This window comes from Juglans microcarpa x Juglans regia, chromosome 7S (assembly GCF_004785595.1).
Source record: "Juglans microcarpa x Juglans regia isolate MS1-56 chromosome 7S, Jm3101_v1.0, whole genome shotgun sequence".
Taxonomy (NCBI): domain Eukaryota; kingdom Viridiplantae; phylum Streptophyta; class Magnoliopsida; order Fagales; family Juglandaceae; genus Juglans; species Juglans microcarpa x Juglans regia.
Window position 1 is genome coordinate 6394520 of NC_054607.1, and position 26892 is coordinate 6421411.

At 37.8% G+C, this 26892-nt stretch overlaps 2 protein-coding genes across 4 annotated transcripts; one reads left to right on the forward strand and one right to left on the reverse strand.

The window, feature by feature from the left end:
- Positions 1 to 5399: 5399 nt before the first annotated feature.
- LOC121240543 (50S ribosomal protein L4, chloroplastic) lies at positions 5400 to 12797 on the forward strand. 3 transcript variants are annotated; one of them, XM_041137998.1, is made up of 3 exons: positions 5400 to 5476; positions 5513 to 6388; positions 12544 to 12797. In XM_041137998.1, the coding sequence occupies exons 2-3, from the start codon at positions 5542 to 5544 to the stop codon at positions 12579 to 12581; spliced, it is 885 nt and encodes a 294-aa protein (XP_040993932.1). In that variant the 5' UTR covers positions 5400 to 5476; positions 5513 to 5541; the 3' UTR covers positions 12582 to 12797. The 3 variants fall into 3 exon arrangements, with proteins under 3 accessions (XP_040993932.1, XP_040993934.1, XP_040993933.1); XM_041138000.1 differs by having other exon boundaries at positions 5415 to 5468; XM_041137999.1 differs by having other exon boundaries at positions 5418 to 5472.
- Positions 12798 to 19178: 6381 nt separating this feature from the next.
- LOC121240544 (ATP-dependent zinc metalloprotease FTSH 9, chloroplastic-like) lies at positions 19179 to 25969 on the reverse strand. The gene is given in 14 exon segments (XM_041138001.1): positions 19179 to 19643; positions 19646 to 19696; positions 20512 to 20635; positions 20712 to 21035; positions 21463 to 21588; positions 22261 to 22369; positions 22467 to 22591; positions 22701 to 22814; positions 22896 to 22982; positions 23117 to 23302; positions 23523 to 23588; positions 23758 to 23892; positions 23979 to 24044; positions 24950 to 25969. Coding segments are annotated over 14 exon segments (2457 nt in total). The 5' UTR covers positions 25823 to 25969; the 3' UTR covers positions 19179 to 19572.
- Between the last annotated feature and the right edge of the window lie 923 nt (positions 25970 to 26892).

Consider the following 26892-nt stretch of genomic DNA (forward strand, 5'->3'; position numbering starts at 1 on the left):
GAGACCCCCAATGCGTAATTAATTCATCAACTAGAGATACATCCCACACGACTGATTAAAATTTAAAGTTATCATATTACTAACGGTATTAGACTTTTAATCCAATGAGTTAACATCTAGGGTATATAATATAAATGCTAATCCTAACCATATATTTGCATTTTCAAAAGCTTCGAAGGCAAAGGGGACAAATGAAGTATTGGATGATCATGAACAAGTCGAAAAGCCAAAATCTGGTATGGAGTTTGCCATAGAAAAAGAGCTTCCAGCCTATTACAAATGATATGCTAAACAATAAGGTTTTGGTGTGAAAACATTTAGGACAAAGAGAGAGGTAGATGACAGTGCTAAATATGTGACAATCGAGTGTGCGCGTGGTGACAAGGACCATCCTAGCCATAGTAATGTCTCGAGGCCACAACCGACAATCATAATACATTGTAAGGTGAATATAAATGCTCACTTGATGAATGGGGTATGTGTTTTGACGACTATTGAAGTTGCTCACAATTATAGTACTGTCAGCCTACAGAAGTCCAGATTTTTTAGATCTCACAAGTGTTTAGATTAATACAGTCAAATGATGCTCAATTTGAATGACAAAGCAGGTATTCGAATGAACAAGAATTTCAACGCACTAGTTGTTGACACAGGGGGTTTGAGAATCTTGAATTTCAAGAGAAATATGCTTGAAATTTATTGACAAAGTAAGACGCTTAAGGTTGGGTAAAGGAGGTGGCAAAACACTAATGAATACTTTGAGAGAATGAAGAAGATGAATGATGACTTTGTTTCTATCATGGATGTGGATGACGAGTTCGAGTCAGAATTGTGGTCTGGGCTGACACATGAAGTCAAGCGGCATATGAGTACTTCGTAGATGTTATCACATTTTATATGACGTGCCTAACAAATAGGTACGATATACCTTTTGCTCTCTTTTATTGGTGAAAACCATCATGGGCAGTCCATACCATTAGAGGCTGGCTTGATTTTAAATAAGGACACAAGTAATTTTATCCAGTTGTTTCAAGCATTGTTGAAGTGCATGAATGGTCGAGATCCCAAAACAATCATAATAGAACAAGATCGAGCAATGAAGAGTGTTATTGTCCTTATATTCCTTGATGGTCACCATAGAAATTGTCTTTAGCATATCATGTGAAAATTGCCAAAGAAATTGGGATCACATTTCCAATTTAATGAAGGGTTGAAGACTTTCATTCATAATGCTTTTTATGATTCATAGACTTGCATGAAATTTGAGGATAACTACTTCAAATGTATAACCTTGGTGATAATGCATGGATGCAAGGGTTGTACAACGAGAGGTCTTTTTAGATATCAGTTTACTTGAAGAGTATATTTTGGGCTGGTATGAGCACTACACAGTAGTCTGAAAGAACGAATGCTTTCTTCAACTGGTTTGTGCATTCAGGTATGATATTAAATGAATTTGTTGATCAATTTGACAATACTCTAAGGAAGAAGATCGAGATCTAGACCACATTTGATTTCAATTCTTGAAGCCAAACCATCACATGCGTATCTCTATTCTGCATTGAGAAATAATTTCAAATGTTGCATACAAATGCGAAGTTTAAACAAGTCCAAAGAGAGGTGTGGGGGATGATTTTATATAATTGCACACTTGTAAGCACGAATGGTTGCATTTTCACCTTCGATGTTTTGGATGAATTTTTCATTGATAACCATGTCAAAACCGTCTAATACTCAATTTACTATAACAAGGAGGAATGCAAAGTTAAATGCACATATGCATTATTTGAGATGAAGGGGATTCTCTGTAAACATGCATTTAAAGTCTGTCAGATTATGAACATTCATGTGCTGCTAGAGAAATATGTCTTGAATCTATGGATAATGGACTTAAAAAGGAGATACACACTGGTCAAAAGTAGCTATGATGACTTGCGGGACAATGCGAGCACACAAATGTACTGGGATGTGGTGAAAGGATCTCTGAAATTAGTGACACATATATATCCCCAAGTGATGACCATGCCAATGCCTTCGTGCACATTTCGGATGAGTTTGAGCACAAATTTGAAGGATATTTGAGTCTGATTCAACCAAGCTCAAAGAGAATGGTCGCGGACGAGGGTAAGAAAATATTAAGCTTTCATGTTATCTGAGAGAAATGAAGACCTCCAATGAAAATAAAGATTTCAATAGTGGAGAGGGCTTCAACCAAGACAAAAGAAGAAATAGGTAGTAAGTTTTTTTTTTTCTATTAATTGTATATATATTGGAATACATGCATATTCCTTTCTAATAGATGTGTTTTTTGTATTTTGATATTTAGACTTTCAGAAAAATATTTGATGAGGAATCACAATTAGGGGAGGGCCCAGATTCACTACTTGGTGCTAGTGTTGACAATTTTATTGTTGGAATCCAGTGTAGTTCTGTCACACAACCAAAACCATTGGAGGATGAGGTGTTAGCATGTTATTTTTCAAGGAAGATTTTCTTTATTTAATTGCTATTGGTCAATTTTTAATGAATTACTAACTATTGATCTGCTCATGTTGTTTTCAGGGATGTGTTGGTAATGATCCTGTACAACTAAAAACGTGTATGTAGGCTTGTTGTGTGTCATTCATTGGAGGGTGGGAGGCTCTGGTTATGGACAACTTTATAGCCTGACGAAGCACTTAGTTTGTACCATTGTTGTGATTGTGGGTTTTGAGGCCATCTATGGGGATGTTGTGGTTGTAAAGACTGTTTTAGCTTGTACTGATTGTTGTGACAATTTGGTTTTGAGGCCATGTATAGGAAATAAATTGTGGAGATGTTATTGTGTAGCTTGTTGTGAATGTTTGGTGTGGATGTATGAGGATGAAATTGTGTAGCCTGTTCAAGATTATGTAAAATATTATATGCACGGTATAGTGATTATGGTATCAAGTCTTGATTTTCCAATATTTCTCAAATTAATAATTATATTTATGCCCACTTCATGTTGCACAAAGCAAAGTGAAATGTGACATGTCTTATTTCTGTGCAAATTAATTAAGATAGACCTTAAAATGAAATATTACTAATCATTATCGACATGACATAGATTTGTGCCAGATAAAACCAAACACATCGAGTACCATTATTAACCATCTTAGAAGATTTAACATTCATTACCATATACTTCATAGAGAATATAGCATTACAATTAGGGTCCAAACAATCCATTTAAATAGTATCACCATATATCTATAGTCTGAACCAACTAAAAAGTATTACAATAGATAACAACTAATATAGACACAATAATATATGTGCACATCTATTCTCTTTAATTCACAAGAACATGTCTTTAACTCTTGGTGAAGATTTTAAAGTTGCCTTTTCAAATGTTGTAACTGTGACACACGATTCGCCAAAATAGTCCACACTTGCTTAGAGTTGTTGAGTCCATAGATAATGGATAACACACTCACGGACAAGGTGACATTAATCTAGCTAAGGATGCATTGATCCTTTTTGTTCTAAATGAGGTAAGCAGGATTAATGATGGTCTTCTCCTGATAACCAAGTAAGAATTTTGGAAGGCACGACTTAGAACCGTCAACAATGCCTATAAGATCAAAGCTTGCAATACAGGCAGAAATTGAGAGAACCGAATGAGATAATTTTGACCTTCAAGTTTCATGGAAATGGGTTTTGAGGTTGGGTATTGTAAAGGTAGGACATGTAGTGGAGTTGGAGGAAGATGTGAAAGCCATAGGAAAAGGATTAGCGTGAGCTAGGGGCTCTAGTACCATGAAAGGAATTTGAGTAAAATAGTATGGCAGATGGCCCAAAATTGGATAAATGAACACTAATCTTGGATACTTGTTGCTTTATGGGCTTTCAACAAACCCATGTTAGGAAAATTAATAAGGTGATATGAACCCATCTTGGTGCCCATCATTAGGGTAGAGCACTGATCTGACTCTAACTCTGATTTAGTTGGAGTTTAATACCAACCTCCGATTTTATCTCCAACAAGTACAAAATCTAATCAGACTCCGTTAAAATGGAATAGAGTCAGATCAGATGTCAAATTTGGGCCAGACATGTTTTGAGCTTTTTTAAGTGGGCTTTGTTTTAAACTATGATCCAACCAATTTCTTAACCTCAATTGTTTTTTGCTGATAAGATGAGCTCCATACAAAGTCCATATTTTGGGCTGAACCATTAAAAATGTTTTAAATATTTAAAGCCTACTTAATTTTTAAGCTCCTACCTTTAGGCTTGTTCAATGTGCTCTATATAAAGCCCATCTTTTGGGCTTAAGTTTATAAGCTAAACTTAATTGTTAGTATTGATTATTAACAATTGCTGATTTACTACTGTCTAATTACATGTTATTATACTATAATATTACATGTTATTATACTAGACTATTATCTAATTTTTCTAATTACATATTATAATGCTAGACTATTATATATTACTTATTATTAGTTAGTCAAGTATATTATTTCTATACTTGACTATGATAGTAATATTATGATGTGTATAGATATTAGCCTATTAGTTCAATATATATTATAGTACAAACATATTATTCTATAATAATTAACACATACTATTATAGTATTGAATTTACTATATAAATTCTAGACATTCTATATGTATATATGTGATTAAAATATAGATAATACATATAAGTTATAGACTTTTTATATTATATGAGTATATATGGATAAAATGAAAATTACCAGAACATCAAAAATATTTTTTATAATGAAATAAAAGAAACTAAAAAAAGGAAGAGAAAGAAGAATGGCATTGTTTTTATTTTGTATTTATTATTCTACTTCAAATGTTTCCAAATATAATGGTCATAGAAAATCATGATTCTCCTAATTTGAAAAAAAAAAAAAAATCTCGGTTTTCTTTCATTTTGATTTAATTAAAGATGACGAGAATTACCAATTATCTTCACCTTGATAATGTTTGGATACAAAGGGAATGGAGGGTTTCGAATTATATTTTTTAATTGAAAAATCGAATCATATATCATCTGAATATTAGATTCTTGACTCTTGACTCTTCACCTGGGTATTAAGTCATTAGACTCTTGTAAACCTTTTTTTAAAAGAAAAATAGGACACATTTTTCGACTATTATTCATTTTATTTTATATTCTTGTTTATTATGAGTACATTTTTCAGGTGTATGAGATTGAAGGTGTGCGTGGATATTAAAGTGAGTTGAGTTGAGTTGAATTGAGTTGTGATGATAAAATATTATTAGAATATTATTTTTTAATATTATTATTATTTTAAAATTTAAAAAAATTAAATTATTTATTATATTTTATATTAAAATTTAAAAAAATTATAATAATAAATTAATGTGAATTGAGGTGAATTTGATAACGAAACATACCTCGAAAGAAAATGAGAAAGGGATGCTTCCCCAAAGCCCAGGATAGGCTACTGGATAACACTCCCACTATCCTCTCTATCTCTCTCTCGCTCAGAGCGAAAAAAAAAAAAAAAAACTCTCTCTCTCTCTCTCTCTCTCTGAGGCATGGCAACGTCCACAGCACTCCCATTGTTCTCATTCTTTTCCTCCTCGATCTTCCTCTCCTCCTCCCACCAAACCCCAAAGCTGTCTTCTTTAACCTTCAGACCCTCTTCGCTCAAAACCTCAACGAAACCCCTCTCGGTTACCTCCGAGCTCGCCACCCTCCCAGTCCTCTCCTTCAATGGCGAGAAGATTGGCGAGACCCACCTCGACCTCAGGTCTGCCCCACCGGACACCGCCAGAGCCGTTGTTCACAGAGCAATCGTCACGGACCTTCAGAACAAGCGTCGCGGCACAGCCTCCACGCTCACTCGCAGTGAGGTTAGAGGCGGCGGCAAGAAACCCTACCCGCAGAAGAAGACGGGACGGGCCCGACGTGGGTCCACGCGGACCCCTCTAATGCCCGGTGGAGGCGTGGCCTTCGGGCCCAAGCCCAGAGACTGGAGCATCAAGATCAATCGGAAGGAGAAGAGGCTGGCAATATCGACGGCTATGTCGACCGCCGCTATTAACACGGTCGTGGTGGAAGATTTCGGGGACAAGTTCGAGACGCCGAAGACGAAGGATTTCATCGCGGCGTTGAAGAGGTGGGGAATCGACCCAAAGGAGAAATCGATGTTCTTGATGACCGAGGTCTCCGATAATCTGAGGCTTTCGAGCCGGAATATCGGTACGTTGAAGATGTTGACGCCGAGGACCTTGAATTTGTATGACATTCTGAATTCCGATAAGCTAGTGCTGACTCCGGCGGCGGTGGATTATTTGAACTCGAGATACGGTGTTAATGCATATGAGGGCGAGGGTGAAGATGAAGAGGACTATGAAGGAGATGAAGGAGAAGAAGGACAAGGTTAGTCAGTTATTATTTTATTATTTATGCTGCGTTACAAAAGCCTACTCCTAACTCAGGCTGTAAGTTGTAACACTGCGTAATACATGTGACAGGCACTTAAGCTAATATTCTACTCCTAACATAGGTTATATTTGATTTTACAAGTAGCATTATCTTTTGTGTTTTTCAAGTTTTGTTTGATTTTTGTGTTATTGAAATAGCTATGATGTACGGTTATATTGGTATTTTTTTTTTTTATAAGTAAACAAGTATTATTGATCAAAGAATGGGCAAAACTGCCAACTACAAAATTCGCCCTATCTAATTAGGTGATTAGAAACAAGGAAATCATGAAGGTCCATGCCATTCAAGTCCACAACAATGGCCCAAGTATAAAGAGTTCTAAAAAAGAAAACTTTTAACTCCTCCATTGATCTCACCTTGTCCTTAAAAGTCCGCTCGATGCGCTCCTGCCACAAGCACCACATAATACAAGTAGGGATCATTTTCCAAACTGCTTTGATCTGTTGCATGCCTCGAATAGAAGTCTAGCACGCCAATGTTTCCACCACGGTCTCTGGCATAATCCACGCTCCTCATTCCAAAGTACCCTGGCTGACTCACAATGTAAAAGTAGATGATTCACTGACTCTCCCCCTCTTCTACACATGCAACACCAATCTGCAATGATTACCCTCCTTTTTTTTTTTCAAATTATCCGTTGTGAGAATTTTGCGTAAGGAAGTTGTCCACACAAAAAATGAAGCTTTGGGAGGTGCCTTGTGCCGCCAAAGCATTCTCCAAGGAAACTGTGTATCAGTTCTTGTGTGATAGCCTTATAAAAGGAACGAATGGTAAAAACCCCTCTCCCTGTAGGTATCCACCACAAACCATCTTCATGTTGGATGTTCGGTCGTATGGAATATATGAGACTATAAAAATCTACAAAACTACCTATCTCCCAATCTTGTGCCGCTCGGTTGAAATCGATATTCCAGTGAATACGCCCTCCCGAGATTCCCATAACCTTCGCCACTGTGGCATCTTTGGCATTTGCAATCTGGAAAAGTAAAGGAAACAATTCTTGTAGGGCACTGTTACCACACCAAGCATCCTTCCAGAAACTGATCCTGGATCCTGCACCCAACTGAAGCCTAGTGTGACGATGGAAGACCTCCCACCCTCTTCTTATATGCTTCCATAGCCCCACTCCATAAGCCCCTTTTAACTTCTCTAGCACACCAACCCCTCTTAAAAACCACCATATTTGTTTTCAATCATAGTTTTCCATAAGGCTTCTGGTTCCTTGTTATATCTCCACAACTATTTGCCAAGTAACGCCCGATTAAACATCCTCAAATTTCTAATACCCAACCCGTCACTAGAGATAGGATGACACACCATCTCCCACTTGATTTAATGGAACTTAAACTCCTCCCCCAAGCCGCCCCACAGAAAATCCCATTGTAGCTTCTCGATACGGCCCGCCACACTTGCCGATATAGAAAATAGAGATAAGAAATAAGTGGGTAGATTAGAAAGTGTATTCTTGATCAAAGTAATCCGACCTTCTTTAGATAAGTACATTCTCTTACATCCTGCTAGTCTCTACTCTATTTTTTCGATCATTGTATCCCAAATCGAGCAAGGCCTCAATGCTATCCCCAACGGAAGCCCCAACTACGTCATAGGAAAGGAAGCTATCTTACAACCCAGTGTTCCAGCCAACTCCCGTATGTTATGAACACCCCCAATTGGCACCATCTCAGATTTATCATAGTTCACTTTTAAACAAAACACTGCTTCAAAATAGAGAAGCAACGCCTTCCCTGCATGCAACTGATCTTGATCGGCCTCGCACATAATAAGTGTATAATCTGCAAACAACAAATGAGAAATATTAGTAATACCCCTATTCGGAGATCCAATCTGGAAACTATTTACAAAACCATTATCCACCAAAGCCGAGATCATCCTACTTAATGCGTCCATGACAATAACAAAAAGTAAATGAGATAACGGATCCTCTTGTCTCAAACTGTGAGAACTCCGAAAGAAACCCTCTGGACTGCCGTTGATCAACATAGAGAACCTTGCTGTGGATATGCACCAACTGATCCAAGTCCTCCACCTTTTCCCAAAACCACATCGACCCAGTAGATATAGAAGGAAATCTCAATTAACATAATCATATACCTTCTCCATATCTAACTTGCACATAATCCCCTTGTTGTAGCCTTCAGTCTATCGTCAAGACATTCACTAGTGATGAGAACCGCATCAAGGATCTACCTACCTTTTATAAAGGCATTTTGAGGTTTAGTGACAATCTTCCCTATTACCTCACTTAGACGAGTAGCAAGCACTTTTGAAATAATCTTGTAGACTCCATTCACTAAGTTAATAGGCCGAAAATCTATGATCTCAATAGCCCCCACCTTTTTGGGTATTAATGCAAGGAAAATTGTGTTAAGACTTTTCTCAAACTTATCAAAAAAAAAAAAAAAAAAAAAGAGGAAAGATTTTTCTCAAATTTCCCAACCGAGAACAACTTCTTAAACACCTTCACATCCCGACATTCTTGGAAGAAGCCCATAGAGAAACCATGAGGTCCGGGAGCCTTATCTTTTACCATTTTCGTTACTACATCATACACCTCTTCCTCCTCAAAAGCCTTCTCCATCCGAGCTACTTCCCTCAACCCAATAGTAGCAAAGACAAGTCCATCAAGAGTAGGCCTCCACCCCTCCTGCTCAATAAGAAGCTTCTCAAAGAAATCAACAACATGATTTTGAATAACCTCCTCTTCTTTGCACTCTGCCCCATCAATTTTCAACACCTCAATGTTGTTATTTCTAATATAAGAGTTTGCAATTCTATGGAAGAACTTCGTACTTTGGTCCCTTTCCCTTAACCATGGTGCTCTTGACTTTTGGCACCATGACATTTCTTCTTGTAAAATCATCCGCTCAAGATCTGCGACCAGCAAAGTTTTCTGCACTTGTTCTTCCTCGGTAAGTGGCAACCCCTCTTGGAGCCTATCTAACTCCTGGATTTCCATCCACTTGATATTCTTATTCTCCCTTATATTTCCAAAAGATTGAATATTCCACTCCTTCAAGTCTCTTTTTAAAGCTTTCAATTTGTTCACAAAAATGAAGCTGGGGGTACCATCAAACTGGTAAGAAATCCACCACTGTTTGACCCTATCCACAAAACCTTCCAATTTCAACCACATATTCTTGAACTTAAAGTACCGTCTGCCACTATGCAAGCCTCCACAATCAAGCAAGATAGGCCAATGGTCCGAATATAAGCGTACCAAATGCTTTTGCCATACATCCGGAAAATGGCTTTCCCACTCTGGTGATATTAAGAAATGATCCAAACGAGACCAAGTCTAGTTATTCAACCATGTGGCTGGACCCCTGCGAGTGGTAGATCCACTAGGTTCAGGTCAAAGATACACTCCGAGAACTCCAAGCTTGCGGGCCTCACTCTTCTACTTCCAAAGCTTTCACTTTGGAATCTAACAACATTGAAATTACCCCCAATACACTAAGGAAGGTCCCACCAACTATGCAGCCCTGCTAATTGTTCCCATAATAAAATTATGTTGGCATCTAAGTTTGGCCCATAAACACCTATAAAAGCCCAAAGAAAATTATCAGACACATTTGAAAGAGCACGCTATCGTATATCTCCCTATATAATCCTCCATTTTCTCTATCACCCCTATCCCACATCACCACAACTCCTCCCGAGGCCCCTAAAGAGGCCATGTACACCCAATCTACATGATTGCCACTCCATAAACTTTGCACAATTTTCCTATTGATCATCTTCAACTTCGTTTATAAACACACGATGTTCGATTTCCACTCACAAAGCAAGTGCCGAATCCGAAGATACTTATTTACCTCGTTGAGTCCACGCACATTCCATGATACAATCTTGGGTTTCATTGGGGAACGGCCAGCCCCTTCCCTTTTACCCTTCTTCTGCTGGAACTACCCTTCGAGTTCATTGACCATGTCAATCTTTAAGCTCCCGCGGTTTCTTAGATTCCCCTTTCCTTTTTTGTTGATGTCCCACTTCAATAGCAGTTAACAAAGCCATGAACTGCTCTTCATACCCTTCACACTCAACCCCCACACAATGTTGGAGCTCTTTCACCTTATGCATTACCCAATCTGAGGCTTGATCTAGAAAACAGAAGTTTAATGGGATAGGATTCCCCATCCTATTGTTCTGAAAGTCTTGAAACTCCTCTCCCAACGAAATCTCATCCAATCCCTTTTGACCACATGCCTCAAGGAAGAACAATTCGTCCTCCACCGAATGCATAAGGTTGTCCGAGTCTCCATCCTCCCCAGCGAAGTCAAAATCCTCATAGGGTTGAGTAAACAGGTTTGCCAGAGACAAAACCTCGCCTCCACCCCTCGTCGGCGAATTCTGGGTACCCTTTGAAGGAGAAAGGTAAGTCCCGAACTCCACCAATGCTTTATGAGCACATTGCACCGATGGGATATCATCGGAGGTATCCTCCACCACCATCGGCGTTGTCTGAGCACCCATCGCCTGAACCTCCTCTGTCGACAAGCTTTCCGGTAGGAAACCGAGGCCATGTAACTCAACACAGGACAAGCTAGGGCATTCCTGTCTACGCGAGGGGACCCTGGGCTGGGTAGGACCATACCCGAGCCCAAGCCCACCACTGAACGAAGCCTTAAGGCTTTCGTCCCCTTTGCTTTGGGTTCTGGGCCGAGATGGCCCAGCCCCATCACGAATGGAAGCCTTTCCATTCTGCCGAAACTTGGGCCGAGGCTCAGGCCCACCAACTTTGAGCCAAACCGACTGCCCCTTCCCATGATTTTTTTCCTTCTATTGGCCCCCGTACTGGGCTTTACTGGGCCTATCATGCATTAACAGCCTCTTCCCCGAAATACCCCCTGATCATCCCCTTCCTTAAACAGCCTGACAAACCTTACAATTTCGGCCATATCCCTCTGCAGGTACCTCAATTGTCCTTGCATCTCCAACAGTAACCTGCAGACCTCCCATGCCTCCTAACTTGCCGCAGACTTCCTGCCATGGGTGTGGCTTGACGCATAGTACGGCTTCAACGGAGCCTTGCGACGCCTATGCCCTCTGTCAGAGCCCCTCGCACTACCTTCTCTTTCCTTCACATGGTTCGACATTGTCGGAGAGAGTGCCTCCTTGTAGGACCGGGAAAAGTGCCTTGGCTCCCCCCTTCCCTGATTCGGCTGGGCGCTACCAAGAAGACCACCCATGGTAGAGCCCTCCTTGCCTCACTCTGACAACACTTCTCACATCTTCCTCCATCTCCAACCACTCTCTCCTTCTGGAATGCAGATAACATTCCTCCTCCCCCCTGGTTGTACTCGGAAACCTTAAGGTATCGCCCTCTGCTATTTGAACAACGTTGAGCAATAAACTTTGGTAGCCTTCCCTAGTTGCCCAATACACCTCCTCCTTCCACCCCCCCCCCCCCCCCCCTCCTCCTCCTCTTTTTTCAACCTCTCCTCTAGCACCTTCCCAAGCCATTGCGGTGTCAATTCACCGCATGTTCTGCCTTCCAGCCTCTCTTAGTGACTCGTAGCAGTCCACCATCCTTTGAAAGAATAAAAACCTTAGATTCAATCACCACCTGTGTAGGATGGCCCATCATAGCCACCGTGAAACTTAAAACCCAGTTAACGTAACAACATCAACAACGAGTTGTTACATTGTCAACTATCGGTATGTTACATTGTCGACTAATACATCCGATTTTGGGAGGATTATTAGGTATGGTCACTGAAAGGATGGACCATACCCTTCAACTAGGGGGTTTGGATGTATATTGTGATGCTTTTCTTCTTGACAGAATAGTTGGCCAAGGAATTCCGTATTAATGCTATTAATACCATGCCTGCGTGAAATATGTTTTTACAAGTTCTGTGTTTCTTTTTGTTGCACTCGATTTTATTGATCCTTAGATCCTATTGGAATGATTATTAGTGGGTTATTGTATCAAGTGACCAGGGGATTTCCTTTCGCTGTGTCATATATATAAGATCTTGTGGGTTTGTTACTTTTATAAAAAAAGAAAACAAAAAAAGAATCTTGTGGGTCTGTTAGTCATTCTTTTCTTTAAATTTGGAATACAGGAACTGAGGCAGATACGAATTCTGATGCAACAGAGTGATGGTGCCGAGTGTTTTGACCATCTTATCAATTGATCGATCTAGGATCCATAACTTTCCAATCCGCCTAAGGGGGTTTCCTGTCCTGCATAACCAACAGCCATATTATTTTGTTGCTCAAATCTTATCATGTTGCTGGCGGGTTTTGGTAAATTTTCTATGCATCATTTTTGCATCAATTTGGACATTTGTTTAATACAATTATATCTATTGGATCACATTGTTGTAGAATGTTACTTCCTGGTTCAACTCTTCTCCCTTTGCAGGATGTAGTTTTCCTACATGTACTCCTTTTGGAGATGTAGCTTGTTCGGTAGTGGGTATTGTGGCTTTTATTTCTGGGACATCTTTCTGTAGGTCATTAGGGTTTCAGATCATTGATTTGTTGTAATTAATAATACTCTGTAGTATTCTGCCTCTGACTCTCTCTGTGTCATCCTCTCTCTTTCCCCACTCCCATCTCCCTTAAACAAACAAAGGCTGGCTCATATTTATCTCTGGGAGGAAATTCCCGGAGTTGTTAGATGTTTTCGAATCCAATGGTTGTAGGATCAGGTTGCAGGGAAGTTGTTATTTTACATTCTCTATGTTGTCACTTCTACATGACAGACATGCTTTGAGTTGATTCTGTTAGGTGAGGATGGATTTCATGGGGGTGATGAAGCGTTGGTGTTGATTCCATGCATATGGAAAACAATGAGCTGAGGTGAACCAAAGATGTTTAGTGATATGAGACTGTTAAGGTTAATAACTTGTCTACATGTGGTTTATGTCACAAGTTTGATCCACTGCGAATGTGTAGGTATTGCTTAACTCTGTAGAAAATGAATAGGTATGGGTATATAGTGATTTGAGTTTATAAACATGCAGTTCTATGGGCCAACAATAGTGAAAGCACGAGTTGAAAATAAAAAAGTATATTTGCATAGGATGATCTTTGGGCTTGTGCTAGGGCATTGTTAAGTTCATTTTCCTAGATGGATTTATCCTTTTTTTTTCACCCCAACTGGATGTTTTCTCTTGTATACTGTTCAGTGTACTTGGCTAAACCTATTGGCATTAATAAATTTTTACTTATAAAAAAAAAAAAAAAAAAAACAAATTAAGTTTTGATGCTCTATCAGGTCAAGGTGTTCCTGCTACATTTTGAAAAAGTTCCCCTCCTTTGCAGGATTGCTTCCAATTAGGAGCATGGTATTTTTAGCCTCCAGTAATTCCTTTTTTTTTTTTTTTGGGTCCTCATAAAGTTGAAAGGAAATTGGTGTGGGTGGTCAAAAGATTCTCAGTAGCTAATTTTGAATTTAGTTAATCTTAGTCATATTAGTTGAGTATGGCTTAAATACTTATATTTGGCTGGCCGTTCCAACTTTATGGTAAGTTTTCACCGATTTTATAATATATCACAAAAAGAGTAATGTTAGGTACAAGTTTTAAATAGACAAATTTCGTGTAAGTCTTTTATAAAAAAGTGGGTCTCACTAATAAAGAATAGTTTTTATTATTATAATTTTTTTTTTTTACAATTTTTCAAGGTGGGGTTTATTTTTTTATAAAGTTTTACACAAAGTTTGTTTATTTGAGGCTCGTACAAATAATTTATCCTCGCAGAAGAAGGTTTTGGAGTTGCATTCATTATCAAATATGACCCTTTATCCATGTCATGTCAACTTAGATAATGAAACTTGAGGGTGTATCCTAAGAGCCATGTGCCTTTAATGACATTAGATGTCTGAAACTTATCACATGAATCCTAAAATTAAAAACAACAATAAAAATAGAATTCAACTCTCCTAAATAGGGAGGGGGTTGGAGGGGAAACGTTGTGTAAGAGTAATGTGCATCAGTGAGATGTATAATGTATATATAATTGGAATTTTGGCTTGGAATCTCTACTGATTTGGGATTGGAGAGCCCTTTACTAGATATGCATCATGAGCCTTGTTATCATGGAATGCCCCCACCTTTATGGGAAATTAACGTACTAAAAATGCTCTTCCTAATCTTGGAACTTGCATCTCTAGTTGCATAAGTTGATGAGGCATATTTTAAGTGGTTTTCTATTTAAGTGGTGATATAAGAAGTTATTTAAATTGTGTCGCATCAACTGGCGTGATTAAATATAACATATTCTTGATAATGAGTAGAACTAAAGTGCGGTTTCCATTTCTTCAAGTGCAACGACACATCTCAAAACATATCTACAAAGACAAATGCTAGATATTAGTACTTTGAATTCATGATAGGCTTTTCATGGGCTACATTAAGGCTTCGTTTGGAAGTTAGACTCATCTCAATTTATCATTACAATTTTTTCAAATTCTAACACAAAATATAATAAATAATTCAACTTTTTTCAAATCTCAAAATAATAATAATATTAAAAAATAATATTCTAGCAATATTTTATCATCTCAACTTAACTCAATTCAACATCCAAACGTAGCCTAAGCCGAAAGAAATTCGAGCTTGACGACAAGAATAAAAAGAAGAAGAAAAAGAAAAATATTGTCTTCATCTTAAATTTTATCATCTCCAATCATACATGTCATGAGGCACATTTTAAATGTATTGCATCAGCAACTGTAATTGAAAATAACAAGATATACGATGGAGAGTAGCAATATTTTTTTGATATGAAACATCAACTTCTCATTAGTGAAATAAAACATTACAACGGTTGGTTAACCCAAATTGGCTGTGCCGAATACATGTTGGAAAACTATCCCACCAAACATTAATATCTTGAACATTACAAGCAAACCTTGCAAGTTTATGAGATACTACATTTGACTCTCTAAAAGCATGAAGGATTGAACAACTTGGAAAACTGATCATGAGGTGTTGAATATCTTGGACAATATGACCCATCATTGTAGATGAATCTGTTTGATCTTGAATATCCTTTACCACCAATAGAGAATCATCACTCTCAATTTGTAACTCTTGTAAACCCAATGGAATGCAAAGTTGGAGGCCCCTCAACACTGCTATATGGAATGTAACTCTCAATTTGCCATGATCAATATACCTTGCTATTTGGAGAGTAGCAATATTAAAAACATAGTGCCACAAACATCCTGCAAGTTCAATGATCAAATGCAATGTCAAGGAGAACACCTCCATTAAAGAAATAAAGATGAAGATAAGAAAAAGGAATAGAGATTTTCATTAACTTTCTGAATACCCAAACAGTGAGCCTCTGGCTCCTTACATAGCAGCTGACCCAAATGGGCCTAAAGTAGTAAAAACAAAATAAATCCTAATATGGAACCCAAATGGGCCTAAAGTAGTAAAATAGTCCATATTAAGCCTTTAATACTAATACAACTCACTTCTGCTGCTCATAACCATTGGGCCCCTTTAGATACTCAACATAATTCCATAAAAAGAGACTAAAACTACGAAGGAAATAGCTACTGAAATTATCTGGCCATTGGCCCATGTATTATATCCGTCGACTTGTGACAGTGACACTCGTTGGCAATAGCCAAGCTTAAAAGTAAATTGATTATAGAGAGGGCATCAACACTGAGGAAACACCCACCCTCCCCCTACTGATCTTTTGCTTTATGATCGTAAGGTGTCATCACCGAACATGAGGCAGCATAAGCAACTCTCCTGTTAGGATGGGAGGTGGCGCTGCAAGTATGGCCAATTCCACCCATTCCAAAGCCAACGATGAACCCCACGATCTGAAACTAAATCTAGATTTTTTGCTGAGACTGCAACTGGAACTTCATTTTGTGATGGGTGAGCTCTGAATTGGCATGTTGGTGGGAGAGTGGTGATGTTTTTCTTTTATATGCTCAGTTATTCCAAAGCTCTTCTAGCACGTAAGGGAAGGAATGACCTAGAGGCAAAGATATCTGATTCTATTTGTAGATTTTTTTAATTAATTCAAAAAAGTAAAGGGTAGGCAAGCAAGGAATATTTTCTTTTCTTTTTCTTTTCTTTTTTTTTTTTTTTTTAAAAAAGAGTCAAATTGCATATGAAAAGGGTTTTTCTCATAGAAATAAAATGTTCACATTATCTTCCATGATGCACAAAAGGATGACTGTTAAGAGTTGAGATGAAATATTTGCTTGTGGAAAGTGCTAGTTAATACAAGTCATCTGTCTTTGAAGTTTAAAATTATTTTTGAAAAAATGATTATTTGTACGTATACAAAATTAGGATGATGCTACGTTCCCGTTGGGAGTTACATTTGGTCATGATTTGTCTTTTTGTTTTGTTGTTTTTTTTACATGTATTTTTTAACACTTTTAAATATTTAAAAAAAAATACTAATAAAAATATTATTAAAAAATACTTCCTTAATCAAGTAAAAAGAAAATTTAAAAAATAAAATAAAAAATTCCAATGATAACACTGAATAGTAAAAACCAGTGGTGAGAGTATTATTTTCCTTAAAAGATTACAGAAAAACAAGACACTATAGCCACCGCTAGGAGCTACTGCTAGTTATTTTGTGTGTGTGTGTGTTTTTTTTTGGCTTTTTTTATATGTATTTTTTTAAAAAAATTCACAATATTATTAAAAAACACTTCCTTAATCATAAAGTAATTAAAAAATAAAATAAAAACAAATGCGAGCGGTAGCTCCCAACGGGAGCTGGAAGCAGTAGGACTAGCATTTTCCTAACTATAAAGCTAAATAATGCTACAAAATTGCCAATATTATAAGAGCACTAGTAGTAAACTCAACAAAGTTATATTTTGACTAAAGTTTAACTAGATTGTATAAAAGCTTACTATAGTGAACTTAACAAATCTACAGTACTTTTAACTTTGATCATTTTCACTCGCCAAATTTGTTGAGTTCAAGTTGTTGGCCAAATATTATTTTGGTATAAAAAATTTCATCTCCCGCATGCTATTCTTTTCGCTCGAACTCAAAACTCTAGCAAATTCATTTTCATCTCAAAAGCACGAAGCACCCAAATCCCAAGCTCACAACTCCAGAAAATTCATCTTCGTCTCAAAAACATCATCTTGCTAAATTGCTTCAAACTATAGTTCTACAATATTATGATTAGTCGATGCCAATTTTTTCTTTTAAGATCTAATATCAACCTTAGAAAATTAATGTGTACTTTTTAAATAATGAATAATTACTCAAATTATAATTAGAATTAAAATAAATGAAAATGTCAAAATCAATATTTTAATAGAATAATGATAGATTTGGAGAGTTTGTGTAGCTAGCTAAATTTATAAAAGTGAATTCTCTAACCAAATTTTGGTCAAACTTTGTCAAACCCACTACTAATACTCTAAGGAGGCCCATTCATCGGTAACTCCAAAGTCAAGTGAATGTGGCAAAGACCTTAGATGAGACACAAAATTCTCATCTGATCTCATTTCATCACATCTCATCTTATTCCTAAACATAATTCAAATACAAAATTTTCAAACTAATCATTACAACTTTTTCAAACTTTCAAATAAAAAATAATTCCAACTTTTTCAAATTCTCAAACAACAATAATATTATAAAACTATATTATTATAATATTTTAACTTTATAATAATTTTTATTCAACTTTTTCTTTCTCCTTTTTCAAAATTCAAAAAATACTCAACTCAAAGTATCTCACTACTATTCACAAACTATATTACCATTATTAACAAAATTATCATCTCATCTCACTCCCCAAACAAGCCTTAAATGTCATCGAGATTTCAAAGATGGAGTAGTCCAATTTTCAGAATCAGAAAACCTCCTCCAAACATAACTAAGAAAGCATTGTTACAAGAGCCAGTGAACAATAGAAGAGCTAGGGTACCAATGTGTGCGATTTACAGAACCCATTTGAAAGGTAACACATGCCAACAGTATTGCCACACACTTCAATGATTGACGTGTAATACTAAGTTTTAAGGAATGTAACGCAAAATGGAAACTTGTTGATCAGAGAACGAACCAGAATGTTCGATGAACATAAAGGCAAGGAAGGCATAAAAGAAGAAAAGAAAAAGTGGATTATTCCGAGCAAAGTCGGACTACTCTGCCGTCCATAATAGCCTGATCAAGTTGACCACTTTTCACTTTTTGGTTTTTGTTTTTTATTCACCTCTCTTTTTGGTTTTCTATTTAAATATTTAAAAAAAAAAATACCTCAATACACTTAAAATCACTTCCTTAATCATTTAGGAGGCAAAGTAATTTTTTCTTTGCAAGTATTCCCTACAACATTTAAGCAAATAAAAGGTTACAACCTAAATTAACATTTGACGGTACCCGAGCATAATGATACAGGCATTATACGTATGTCTAGCTCCCATGACTGACATCTTGGTGTAAAAATGAGTGGAGTACCCATTACTCCAAAAAAACTAATAAACACCAGACGATTAATGAATAAAACGAAGTATTCAATTGGCTTAGAATAGTTGTGAATTTTCAAATACGTCCACAACAAAAGGTGGATGGGTCTGTTTCAATTTTCTAATCCCATGAGATATGGTCCACAATAATGCCCCTATGGGTAAAATAAACCCTTTGCAATTCCCAGAACCATGTTCATCAAGACTTTCTGAACTAAAATATATATGTGGAGTGGTATGTAACTTCACAGAACCATACCCCATACAAATGAATAGCAATTACAAGTGCAGATACTGACATTCTTTTCTTATCAATTCCAGATTCTGTGTTAAGTTACAATAAAAGCCAATGTACAACGAATTCCAGAGACACAAATGTATGGTGTTGACATGGGACACTAGATATTAGAGCAGGCTCTGACCAAGATAAATCTTTGGTCCTTTCACCATATCTGGGTTTGAGCCGGTAAGGTGTGAGATATGGAACATGATTGTATATGCTGATGAACTAAGCCAGAATTTACCTCGCTGAAATATATGATCAGGTAAGGGTGAGTCGTGGCCAATCAAGAGGATGAGTTCACCGACGTAATGATGCCATCAATGGCTAGAAGCTTGGTCACTCACTCTTTAACTAAAAAATAAGAAGAATAAGCAGTAGCTGTTATCAAGAGCCTGTCTGCAGTGAAAGAAGAGACTCTTGCTTGCCTGCAATAAAACCTTTAAGTTCTATTGGGCAACAACCAAGCTCAACCACTCTTGTAGCTCTTCACCTTCGACTTTCTCTTTCTCTGAACAAGAAACGCTATCAGAACATCATGGCCAACTGTAGGCACACTTTATCATAAAGGCAGCACTTACTTAACATATCAATCTGTATGTTAAAGGTCAACTTATGAGACCGCCCCTAGACTCATGCTGAGTGTATCCTGAACAAGTTTCTTATTTCCGCCAAGCAAATTACAGGAAATAAGCTGGGAGAGAGCTTTCTACAAGTTTCCAGCACTTAAATGTGTTTTCTCAGACTTTGAGCTAGTCTAAGAGGTTGATTAGGCAGTTTCAATTCTGGTTAAATCAGGTCTTATATCTATGGTTCCTACATTGCTTGATTTGGGTAATGGAGATGTTTTTCTTAACAAGCTTTGGTTAGACTTTAGCATCCATGAAAAGGTCAAAACGATGCCAAACAAATTTAAGTTTTCAAATTTCAATCGATAAAAAGATTCGAGAGTTTTTCACTCAATCAGGGACCTTTTTTTCTTCCTTTCCTAATTCTTAAATTGCCCTTATGATAAAACTTTTCCCTTTCTCTACATTTATCTGCTCTGCTATGTTCTTTGAGAAATTAAAAACTGACCTAGTTTATATACTTTCTAAGCCTTGAGGTTTTCATAATCACGAAAATCTTCAAACAATTTTTCTTTGCTAGACAGACCCAGAATTTAAGATTGTAGGTCATGTCAGTGTCTAGAAACTTGTGTGAAGCCAACTTGTGTAGGGCAGAAAGATATTACCAAGGCACCAGCAAACAATATGGACAATGGTGTGCATAAATATATATATATATATATATATGTAGAAGAATATAGGATTAGCTAAGTATCACCTTCTAAATGGGCACCAAGACCCTCCAAAACAGTAGGATTAGCACGCACAACTGAAAGCGCTACATCCAAAGCAGATTGCAACAATACTTTCACCTCTCGTTGAACAAGATCCACAAGATGGCCCTGTTAATGGTCATTCTACATCAGTGTCTATAGCAAATATAATAGGGCCTAGAAACAAAACAAAAACTCACAGGACCTGATCCCTTCCCCAAGGAACAGCACCTCCAGACTCGTCAATCCCACCACCTGACAGTGTGGCTATAGACACAGGGCCTATGGTCTGATTAAGACCATATTCAGCTACTGCCTTGTATGCCATGTCAGTTGCTCGACGTATATCGTCAAGTGCACCAGTTGAGACACGACCTGAATAAACCACTTCTTCAGCTGCACGCCCTCCAAGAAGAGTAACCAAGCGGCCTCGTAACTCATCAATGAACAGCAAATATCTATCTTCATGTGTTGGAGGCATATAAGTAAAGCCTAGTGCTCCTCCTGACCTTGGCAATATGCTTAACTTCTGATAACATAAGAACATTTAGCAATAAGTTTTTTTAACAAGTAGAACACTCAGCAATTACTATATGATCTGTTATGTGGACATCAATAAAAGGGTGAATACGGCAATAATTCATGGCATATTTTGGATTCTGACAACTCGATATTTTGTCCAAAAGATTTCTAAAATTGTTCTCTTCGTTCGTACATTATTATTTAGAACCTACCTTATAAGTTTTGTACCGTAAGAAAATAATAAAATACAAATATTAGCTTGTCTAAAATCGTAAAAAAGGGAAAAAGAAAGAAGGTCCTCGCAGGGAGAGAGACATATGCTTAAATGGATAATCACAAGCGGGAAAAGGAAAAAGTACTTCCAATTGATAACAAGCGGGAATGAGGAAAAGTGCAAAATGAAAATATTCTAGTGAAAAACTCCTTTTATTTACCTTGACACGCGGCTGTCCAGAAAGAAGATTTGCAACAGCAGTGCCCACTACCGCATGGCCAGCTTCATGCCGTGCAACTACAGCTTTCTCACTTCCTTGCAGCTTAGCAGTCTTCTTCTCTATGCCCTACAACAAGAAATTACATTTGTTTTCTCCATTAGTTAATCCAAGTAAAAGTCTACTCATCATGATTCATCCTAACAGATTTTTAACTCGCACCAAAAATTGTGTTCCGTAAAACCTCAAGTACCTAAATGCACAAAATGATGGAAATCAAATGTGCAATTAAAAAAAAAAATTCCCAAGCTAAATATCTATTAGAGGACATACTCATTAGAAATGGCAGCATATTTTCACTTTTATGTCCTATAAGTGCATTCAAGATAACATACAAACTTAGGAACTCCTTTGCTTATACCTCCTAGACAGCTAATACAGACAAGCAGATCCGCTAGAAACATTTTTTTTTCTAATAAGGTTATATTTGGTATTCAAAAGGAGGAGAAAGACAAGTAGATGCAGTTGTATCAAAGTAAAAGGCAAAGTTAGAAGGTATCAACCATAGAAACCAGATCAAGAAAAGCACTAATGTCGGGATCCGACTTGGAACTAGGAGGAGAGAGAAACAGCGAAAGCAGAATTAGGGGCGTCATTCTAGCCATAATTCAGCGAGCCACAACTACATAACTATTTAGCTTTAGACAAAAAAGATGAATGTGATTGAAAAATAAGCCCACCAAGGAAAGAACAATTCTCTCTCTCTCTAGCAGACAGTCACACACAGACCGAGAGACTTACAGCTATTGATCTTTCCACTGCATGAATGAAATCAATTTTCTCCACAACAAGTTTCTTTTGTCTTCCAGCCAACAGAGCAGCTTCATTTACTAAGTTTGCAAGATCAGCCCTGAAAAACAGTTGAAAACAATTATTCACTCGATCAGGATTTTGGAAAGATGGAAGGTGCAACTTCTAGATGAATTTGGAGATAGGAGGGCAAGTACCCGGTGAAACCAGTAGTCATACAGGCAATGTCACCAAGGTCAACATCCTCCGCAAGGGGAAGTTCTTTCTTGGAAACATGTACGTTTAAAATGGCTTCTCTTCCACGCCTATCGGGTGTTTCCACCTAAAAGAAGATGAAGGAACCATTTGAGCATTATTACAGGATGCTGCTAAGGAGCACTTGCTTTGTCAGACTTCAACATTAAGAGTGATAAGATAACATGAATACAAACCATAACCACTCGATCAAATCTCCCTGGACGGCGAAGTGCAGGGTCTAAAACATCTGAGCGATTAGTTGCTCCAAGAACAATGACAGCAGAGTTGCTGTCAAACCCATCCATCTCCTGAAATGCATTTTAACACACGTCAGCATGACTAAGATAAAATGTTAAAGAAACTGAAAAACTATGTCCAAGAAAGCGTACGGTGAGCAGCTGATTCAAGGTCTGCTCTCGCTCATCATTGCTAACAATTCGATATTTTCCATCACGGCTTTTTGCAACAGCATCAATCTGCATAAAAGAAAAGATATGACCAGAAATGTATTGGCACCTTCCGAGATTGGACATAATAATCTAGCACATATTGACACCTTTAGAAATTGAACATAATTATACAAGAGAATAAGAGATTCCTAGATTCTAACCTCGTCAATAAAGATTATTGATGGTGCCTCCTTCTTTGCCCGTGCAAATAGATCTCTCACACGGGAGGCACCCATGCCCACATACAACTCCACAAACTCACTGGCAGAACAACTAATAAAGGGGACTTCAGCTTCTCCAGCCACAGCCTTTGCTAGAAGAGTCTTACCTGTCCCGGGAAGACCCACCTGTAAGATGAACAGTGTCACATTTACGAATTATATATAAAACTTATGTCACAGGTAACAATGAAGGTTCAGATAGATATCCTCCACTATACCATTACATAAACTACCTACATGGAATGGCATACAAGCAATGGATGAAAGGCAATCAAGAGTAAAACTAAGGAAAGTTTCAAGTCCAAAGAGATATCTGGCCAATAACTAACTTCTGGATAAAACTTACCAAGAGAACACCTCTAGGAGGACGGGCACCAAGTCGTATATACCTATCAGGATTCCGAAGAAATTCCTGGCAAATAAACATCAGCACAAAAATAAAATAATTTTACAAATCCCAAGCAAGAAATTTTTTTTTAACGAAAAAAATAATAATGAATGAGCAGGAAGCATTTAGGACTCTACATATTTTGTCAACTTTTTTATTGATAAAATAATAATATGAGCAGTCCCTAGCATACCACAATCTCTTCTAGCTCCTCTTTGGCCTCATCGACACCAGCAACATCAGCAAAGGTGATTATCTCACCTTGTTCAGATGCTTTTGCACCACCAGAACCCCCAGATTTCCGATTCCTAATCTGGCCAGCCGAATTCTGTAGATATGCAAATATTCATCAAAGAGCATGTAGCATTAGTTTCAACTATCAAAGGTAAAAGAAATGAAGCATGTGATTTGTACCTGAGAAAAGCTTACTGGAAACCGATGGAGAAGCCCAGCAAGCACAGCAACATAAAACATAGCTATCTGCAGATCAAAGCCCAAAGCCAATATATAAAACTTCAAGTTCACAATAAACAAACTACAATACAAAATGCAATACAGAAGAGATTTTTTTTTTTAAAAAATATCAGGTCTGAATTCTGTAGTGTAGAATTGAATTTCCTAATAAAATAATAAAGCACTTTGTTCAATAAATAAGATGATTTTCAGTTTATTTGCAGGTTCATGTATTATGTATTATCAAAAATTAAATTCTCTGTTAGGTAGAGCTTCTTTTTTAACTTTTTTGCTCTGATCTGCATTTAACGTCCTATATTCCATAAAGTATGGAATCCTCATGACTCTGGACAAGTTACAATAGCCTTTTTCTACAAAGTAACAATGGGAGGGTGGGCTGCCCCTTTTTCTCGAAAAATTTATACTTTGTTCCTGAAAAAAAGAGGATGATCTTTCTTTCAAGTGTTAGAAACATCTAATATCCAGGGAATCATGATAGCCAAAAACTAGTTGACCTACAATCAGTAGATAAAGAGTATGAGTCAAAAAGATTGTGCTGGCAAAATTGTAGCGGCAGAAAAGAACTTGTCACACTTATGCCATATAACAGCTCCTAGAAAGATTACTTGTTATTATAGGTCTAGAACCCATTGGAGGAAAAGTGATAAACTTTTTGGCCTTTTTGCAAGCTGATATTTTTTAACACTGTGAATGTGAGATATGATTCTACATAAAGAGATCGTCTAGGACTGTATTTACCAGCGTAGATAAACAAAGTATGATATGCTGGTGATGAGTCATGTCACAACCTTTCGAAGCCAAGATAGCGGCATCATATTGGTAAGCACGAAATAAGATTTGTTAGCCGTAAAAGATACTTTCTTAACAGAGCGTAACATATAGGAGGAAATGTGACAACAGAAAAACCGTACCAATGCAGAGTTCAAGAATCCACCCGACCGCTTATCGGGCGACCCAAACTCCACTGCATTCTCGAGCATCTTCTCGTATGGGGCTTTTATATCACTTGGCCGAGTCGTCGTGTAAACGATCCTCTTCGTCGGCGCTACAGTCCTAAGCAGAGACTCGGATTCCGGCAGCTTACTACTTGCTCCCCCAACTTCAATTTCTTGACTCCCAGGCTCGGACTTCAATTTAAACATGATATGAACCCCATCAACCTCAACCTTCTGCACCTGATTGCTATTAATCTTACTCAAAAACTCGCTATATGGCACGCTTACGAAAGTAGTCGGAGTCCTCGGCTCCGAACCGGGTAGAGGAATCCCTGGTCGGAGCAACCGCATTACAAAAATCACAATCCCCAACTGCAAAAGCAAAACCCCAATCTCCTGAGCCTGAACTATAGGCTGCCACTGCCACTTCTTTCCCTTTGACCACCACGAATTCCCTTTCCCTTGCTTCTCTCTCCGCCGATTCGGCGTCGAAGAACCCGAATTCGGTGGATTCTTATCGCCCTCGCCTTCGCTCGTCCCGCTAGAACCGGCCGCCGAATCGCTGTCCTGACTACTGGCTCCAATCCGATTCTTTCTGAACCCGCAGTCCCTGACAAAAGCTCCCCAAAGATTAAACCTCTCCGTATTCTCCGAAGCACCAAGAACTTGTCCGTCGAGGTTGGTGGGCGGGAAACGTAGAGAACTAGGGATAAAACGGTTGGCGCTCTGGTGAAAAACCCTAGATTGACCGCGAACGAAGCGCAATCCATGACAATGATAGAGCTTCCTATACGAATTCAAATGGATATTTTGGTGAAATATAGGAGATAGAGACTCGACCGATGACATTTCAAACCCTAAAAAGCAAAACTAATTTCAAAATAAAATATAATATGTATATGTTGGTCTGTGAGTCAGTGCTAGAGAGAGAGAGATTGACACCACCAATGGAGGCTAAGGTCTCTGAAACGAGACAGAAAGAGAGGAGACAGACGAATTGAACTTGGATTACGGGCCTTACGATTAAGTTAAATCTCCAATCTTGACCGTCAATTTCTTGGTTATCGTTATCCGGCAGCCACATTGGCCTTTGGAACGCAGAAAAGTAAAAAGAAAAAAGAAAAACAAAAGAAAACAAAGTAAGATCTCAAGTAGATTGTCTGTGCCGATGACCACGTGGGTTTATGTTCTGATCACGTTGTAATACGAACACGTGTAGTAAACCGAAGCTAGATGTTCTGCAAATCTTTCCGTACCTTTAAGGTCAATGGTTTTTGGAAAGAATAGATGCATTTTTTGGATTGCAATAAAAAATATAATTTATAATTTTAAGATTTATAACTTATAATTTAAGTAAGAAATTATCGGATTTCTTTCCTCTTGTGAGGGTAGGGTGTTTTCTCTCTAACTCCTTGGAAACATGGAGTATAGTCTCTTAGACTGCAGGTCTAAAGAGAGTGTGAGAAATGAGAGTGAGATTTTTAAACTGTGTGAGTGACTGAAACTCATTGACGAAGAAAAACAAGAGGTGAATGTGTTAGAGGAAGATATTGAGATGTCATATGAGAAGAGTATGAGATGTTTAGTGGCTTTCATTGTTTCTGACAAGGAGTTGAATAGAGGGGCCTTTAAATCAACAATGACAAAACTTTGGCAGGCTGAAGGCTGTGTTGTTTTCAAAGAAGTTGGATGGAATAGTTTTCTGATTGAATTCTGTGGGGAAGATGAGAAGAATAAGATCTTGTTTGGGCATCCATGGTCTTTTGATAAATTCTTAGTGAGTCTTATTGAATGTGATGGAGTTACTGCACCCATTGAGCCTCTGGATTCAATTTCATGATATGCCTTTTGCTGGCATGAACAAACATACGGGTGAGAATCTTAGTGCCACTATAGGAAAAATCTTAATGGTTGACACA

What these genes read in the sequence shown, in the direction of transcription:
- LOC121240543 (XM_041137998.1), top strand. Translation starts at nt 5,542, where the DNA reads ATGGCAACGTCCACAGCACTCCCATTGTTCTCATTCTTTTCCTCCTCG. An exon ending in TGAAGGAGAAGAAGGACAAG is followed by an intron (nt 6,389 to 12,543) that starts GTTAGTCAGTTA and finishes TTTGGAATACAG; the next exon opens with GAACTGAGGCAGATACGAAT.